The sequence below is a fragment of the Ailuropoda melanoleuca genome, chromosome 16 (genome assembly GCF_002007445.2).
Source record: "Ailuropoda melanoleuca isolate Jingjing chromosome 16, ASM200744v2, whole genome shotgun sequence".
In the NCBI taxonomy this organism is placed as follows: Eukaryota; Metazoa; Chordata; class Mammalia; order Carnivora; family Ursidae; genus Ailuropoda; species Ailuropoda melanoleuca.
Genome location: NC_048233.1, coordinates 77,324,898 through 77,331,332, shown reverse-complemented (window position 1 = coordinate 77,331,332; position 6,435 = coordinate 77,324,898). Strand labels below are relative to the sequence as shown.

At 35.4% G+C, this 6,435-nt stretch overlaps 1 protein-coding gene across 1 annotated transcript; it reads left to right on the top strand.

The window, feature by feature from the left end:
• Positions 1-612: 612 nt before the first annotated feature.
• Positions 613-1,548, top strand: LOC100466216 (olfactory receptor 5W2). The gene has a single exon (XM_002931289.4). The coding sequence runs from the start codon at positions 616-618 to the stop codon at positions 1,546-1,548; it is 933 nt and encodes a 310-aa protein (XP_002931335.3). The 5' UTR covers positions 613-615.
• The last annotated feature ends 4,887 nt before the right edge of the window (positions 1,549-6,435 follow it).

Here is a 6,435-nt window from a genome sequence, read left to right as displayed (position 1 = left end):
ACATGTTTATATTTCAGTAAACACTGAAGTCAGCATACACCAAACACTATACCATAATAATTTTCATGGTTTTTTTCTGTTCTTTTTTTTTCTTTTCTCTTCTTTTTTTTCTCTCTTTCTTCCATCCTCCCTCTCTTTCTCTTTCTTTCTTTCTTTCTTTCTTTCTTTCTTTCTTTCTTTCTTTCTTTCTTTCTTTTCTTTCTTTCTTTTTTGTTTTCTCTAACACATACTGCCCAGTTATCTTCTGGCGTTTTCTCAACAACTTTGTAGTTTCCTTTATATTATTTTGGATATAGAGTGAACATTCAGTTTATTCAGTTTAGTGCTTGACACTGGACAACAGAAGCCAAGACAAGTAATATATCTCAGGAATGACATATGTAGTTAAAATCCACAGTTATCAACTTTCTATACAAAAGATTTCTTAGTTACTTTCATGACACAACAATGTTTCTTTAAAAGTGACTCTCATTGGGACTTTCCTGAGAGTAAGGAAGATAATACAAAATCATGCTTTGTCATACAGACAGTGTTTTGGGCATCCAGTAAATTCATATCCTGATCTATCACTTGCTTGATCATTTTTGAAAGAGTTTAGAACAAGCACAAAGAAGAATGGACAAAGGAAATTGTTCCACCTTGACAGGATTCATTTTCTTGGGAATTACCAATAACTCTGGGATGAAAGTGACTCTATTTGCCACCATTCTGGTTATTTACCTCATTAATCTCCTGGCAAATCTTGGAATGATTATTCTAATTAGAATGGATTCCCAGCTTCACACACCAATGTACTTCTTCCTCAGCCATCTCTCCTTCTGTGACCTCTGTTATTCCACAGCAATTGGGCCCAAGATGCTGGTGGACCTATTTGCCAAGAACAAATCAATTCCCATTGTGGGCTGTGCTCTTCAATTCTTGGTCTTCTGTACTTTTGCAGATTCTGAGTGTCTGCTGCTGGCAGTGATGGCCTTTGATTGGTACAAGGCCATTAGCAACCCCTTGCTCTACACAGCCAACATGTCCAACAGAGTGTGCTCCCTGCTCGTGGCGGGAGTTTACTTGGTGGGCATGGCAGATGCTTTGATACACACAAGTTTAACGTTCCGCTTATGTTTCTGTGGCTCGAATGAGATTAATCATTTCTTCTGTGATGCACCTCCTCTCCTATTGCTCTCTTGCTCAGATACACAGGTCAATGAGTTAGCGATATTCACCATTTTTGGATTCATTGAACTGAGTACCATTTCTGGAGTCCTTGTCTCTTATTGTTATATAATCCTATCAGTCTTGAAGATCCACTCTGCTGAGGGGAGGTTCAGAGCTTTCTCCACCTGCACCTCCCACTTAACCACTGTTGCAATTTTCCAGGGAACCATGCTCTTCATGTATTTCCGGCCGAGTTCTTCCTACTCCTTAGATCAAGACAAAATTACTTCATTGTTTTACACCCTTGTGATTCCCATGTTAAACCCACTGATTTATAGCCTACGGAACAAGGATGTGAAAGTGGCCCTAGAAAAATTGAAGAATAAAATATGGCTTTAAGTATTTATTTTCTGCATGAACACATACACTCACACACATATAGAGATTGATGTTTTCATAAAATTACGTAGTATGATCTGTGAAAAACATAATTTCCTCAAATACTTAGATAAATATCCGTACGAAAATTCAACCATAAGTAAATGCTGCAGTTCCTCAAACCTGTTATGCTTCACCATGGTCTTCAATTTATTTATGAAAGTACTTCTTTGTGCAAAACATCCTGACCCTTCTAATTTTGCTATATATTTACTTATTTTTCACTTAAGCATTATTACAAGTATACTTGGATTTCTTTTTGAGTACGCACTAAGTACTTTTTGTACATTTAGGTGCATTGCATTTCATAATAAATTCAGTGGTTTCCAAACTAATGAATCCTATAATGTAGAGGAATAAACAAACATTAATTAGCTAAGCACTCAAATAGTTCACAATAAGTCTTAAAACGTTCATGAAATAAAAACTTGGGCTTAACAATCTAAAAAAATGAAAAAAAAATCAATAAGAAATAAAAAAATCTAGAAAAAAATGTCAAAAACTAGTGTGCGAAGAAAGGCTTATCTGGATGATGATATTCAGTGTCAGATCTAAAAAAAAGAAAAAATGCAAGTTGGGGAAAGTAAAAGATTCTAGGCAGAGGTTCTGACAGTTGCAGAGGTCTTGAGATGAACAGTTCTATACCTTAGGAATTAAGAAAGTCCAACGTGTATAGGTCATAAAGAACAATGTAAAGTCCCTTGGTCAATTACATCATTGTGCCAAAATTACGAAGAATTCCTGCATCACTTCCTCAAGGAAGGTATTCTTCCCATGTTTCCCCCTTCTAGGCTCTGGTTAAATGTCCCTTTTTGTATTCACAGACAACCATCTCCTTTAAGTATTGTTTTTATATTGCTTGGTTTCTTAAATCACAGCCTCCAAAATAAGATGGTGAGCCTTCTTTGTTCCAGGATTGAGCATCTCATCCCTTTTATCCAAAGTACCTGCATGGTGTCAAAGACAAGAAACGGCAAAACAAACATATACCAAATGAAATACTAGATGACATTTTTAAGAGCTTACTAGATATCGATAACATGATTAACTGAGGGTGTGTTATGTGGCTTGAATATATATATTTTATAAGTCTTAGAAAGTATGTAAAATGGTTGTGGATACTAAAGAAATGGATCTATAAAGAGTTACAATATTAATTACACTAGAAGTGAAGAGTATTTTTCCAGGTACATGCTTGATATCTGTCAATTTCATCTGTCTGTGCTCTACTTTCTGATGGGTAAACTACTGAATTAACTTGCTGAGACATCATGGGAATGGCATATATTTGAAGGATCATATAAAGCTCAAGGACACTCTTAATTATCAATTACAATTATAGAAATTAAAAGCCATTGGATGTCGGGGAGTCTGGGTGGCTCAGTTGGCAGGGAGACCGACTGTTGGTTTCAGCTCAGGTCAGGATCTCATGGGTTGTGAGATCGAGCCCTGTTGGGCTCTGCACTCAGCAGAGAGTCTGCTTAAAGATTCTCTCCCTCCGCCCTTCCCCCACGCATGCTCTCTCTTTCTCTCTCTCTCCAAATAAATAAATGAATCTTTTTTTAAAAAAGCCATTGTATGTCTTAGATTTTCTAGTTGCTATTATGAAATGCATTTATATGAAAACATTTCAAAAAAGACAAAAACCTAAGACAATTGTTTATTTTCAAAGGGGCATTTGTGGGACCCCGTCCTGTCACACAGTATTTTGTTGGAAAAAATCTATGGAGTGTATTTTTTTTTTTAATACAAGGCTTTAAGTGTTTCTACCTGAACCATATGTTCAAAATTAATACATACTCTTTTGAAATTGTAACTTACGAGCAGCAGCTTAGTAGAAAATACTTTCTGATTGTTCAAAAAATAATTGGGTGGAATAGATTGCTGGTAATTTACGGAATGTAAATTTGTTTTCTACTTCACCTATCACTCTGCCTTTCAACAACTATATATTAACAATATCTAAAACCTAATTTGATCTATATATTGAGAGTTTTATCAGATCTAGTAGGTTTGAACTAGAGGAAATGAAATTTCAAAGGAAGGAAATTTTAATCCTACAGTGGGATTCCAAATATAGAATTGACTAATTTATTAGTTGTGGGCTTTCTTTCCCTCAATTTTGAGAGGTTTAATAGCACATTATAAGGGACAATTTTTAGGAGATTTGTAACTCAAAGAGAAGCTTGTGTAAATGGTCTACAATGATTCTTCTATCTTGTTATTTTACCTAAATAAGGAACATCATATCAAAAGGCTTTGATGTATTCCAGCTTACTTTAATCCTCGTCATTCCCTTCCCTCCATAATCTCTATATCACATCCTTCTCATGTATACCCAATGACAGATAGTAAATATTGTCCAAATGAAGTTTTTTGAGTAAAGGGGGAGGTCTTCAAAGATGATGATACGAGAGGCCTCAAATTCTCCTCCTTCCCTGCATACCCCAAATTAACAGCTACAGGTAGTGCAATTCCCTCTCAAGGAAATCAAGAAAATATCTGAATAACTACTACACATTGAGCTAATGAGAAAATACCCACATTAAATCAGAGGAAAAGCTAAGACAGAGCTTTGCCATAAACCCCACCCTTGGCACAGGGACATACAGTTGGGAGGGACCCCTGGCTTACAGTTTCTCAATGAGGAATGAAAGGTTTATGCCCCACATCTAGTGTCCTAACATTTAATAGTCCCACTAAAGGGGTAGACCTCCAAATTCCTTTACTCCAAAGACCAATGAATCTTACATCACAAGATTCTTAAGACTACAAGAAATAAAATAGGAGCTGTAGCTATCATACCAGGGCTCAGAGTAGAGATCACAGAAAAACCCATCTCTCAGTCTTTTCCTGAATGTGGTCTCTTCGTACAATTTAAAAGCCTGAGTATCAGGCTTCTGATTTTGCACCCTTCTGTGAGCTGATTCGGATTCTCCCTGGACACCAGAGAAGCCTACGGACGTGCCCCCAACTCTTTCCCTCCTGCTGACCCCAAGTCACCAATATCTCCTTGAGAAGAGTTTGTACACACGTCCACACCCTTTTTTGCAACTGCCACCTGAGGAATGTATTCCCAGATCACCTGATTCTGATAGCCACAGTGTTTCCATTCAGCAATGCCACGGAATTTTAAAATCATTTCAAGAATCTTTTCCAACCATAATGGTATAAAACTAGAGAACAAAAGAAGACAAAAACTGGAAAATTAACAAATATGTAGAGATTAAACAACATGTTCTTGAACAAACAGGTTAAAGAGGAAACCAAGGAAGACCTCAAAAAAATATCTTGAGACAAAAATGGAAACAGAACATATCAAAAGTTAGGGAATGCAGCAAAAACAACTCTAAGTGGGAAATTGTAGTGATAAATGCTACCATGAAGAAGAAGGAAAAAAAAAGACCTTAAATAAACAGCCTATCTTTACACCTTAAGGAATTGTAGAAGAAAAACAAATTGAGTCCAAAGTTAGTAGAAGGAAGGAACTAACAAAGATCAGAGCTAAAATAAGTGAAAGAGACACTACAAAGAATATAAATAAGATCAGTCAAAGTAAGAGTTGGTTTTCTGGAAAGATAAATAAAACAGACAAATCTTTAGCTAGACTTACCAAGATAAAAAGAGAGAAGACTCAAAAAATAATATTATAACTGAAAGAAGATACATTTCAATCAATAGCACACAAATATAAAGAATCATGAGGCTACCTTGGATAATTATATGCCAACAATTCGGACGTCCTCAAAGAAACAAATAAGTTTCTAGGACATACAACTGACCAAGACTGAGTCATGCAAAAATAGAAAATCTGGCTAGAACAATTGCTATTAAGGAGATTAAATCAGTAATCCAAAACCTCTTCAAAAAGAAAATTCAGGACCAGATGTCTTCATTGGTGATTTCTACCAAACACTTTAAGATGTAATAAATAGTTCTTCTCAAACTCTTCCAAAAATTAGAAGAAGAAGCAATATTTCCAAACTCATTTTATGAGACCAGCACTACCCTGATAGCAGCACCAAACGTGGACATCACAAAAAATATCCCTGATGGCCAATATCCCTGGTGGACATAGATGCAAAAAGCATCACAATATAATCACAAGCCAAATTCAACAGTGAATAAAAAGAATCATAATCCGTAATCAAGTTTGATTTAGTCCAGGGATGCAAGGATGGTCCAACCTTCCTAAATCTATCAATGTATTATACTACGTTAACAAAACAAGAGATAAAAATCATATAATCATCTCAATAGATGCTGCAAATACAATTGACAAAATTCAACATTATTTTATGATGGAACTCTAAGCAGACTGGGTAGAGAGGGAAATTACCTCAACATAAATAAAGGTCACATATAACAAGCCCACAGCTAACATAATACTCAACAGTGCAAAGGTGAAACTTTCACTCCCATATGAAGAACAAGATAAGGACACCCACCCTTGCCACTTTTATTCAAAACAATACTGAAAATCCTAACCACAACAATTAAGAAAGAAAAGAAAGAGAAGCATACAAACTGGAAAAGAAGAAATCCAATTGTCTCTATTTTGAGATGACANCATTTTGAGATGACATGATATTATATATACAACACCCTAAAGACTCCACCAAAAGGCAGTTAGAACCAATAAAAGAAGTCAGGAAAGTTGCTGGATATAAAATCGATATACAAAAAATCAGTTGCTTTTTTATGCAGTATCAATGACCTGTTAGAAAGATAAAATTTTTAAAAATGTCAGTTACAATAACATAAAAAATGAAATACTTACGTATAAATTTAGTTGAGGAGGTGAAGGAACTGTACACTAAAAACTATAAGATATTGATTGATAAAAAA

Bases quoted from the DNA above. Each gene is read 5' to 3' on its own strand.
- LOC100466216 (XM_002931289.4), top strand. From the start codon at position 616: ATGGACAAAGGAAATTGTTCCACCTTGACAGGATTCATTTTCTTGGGA.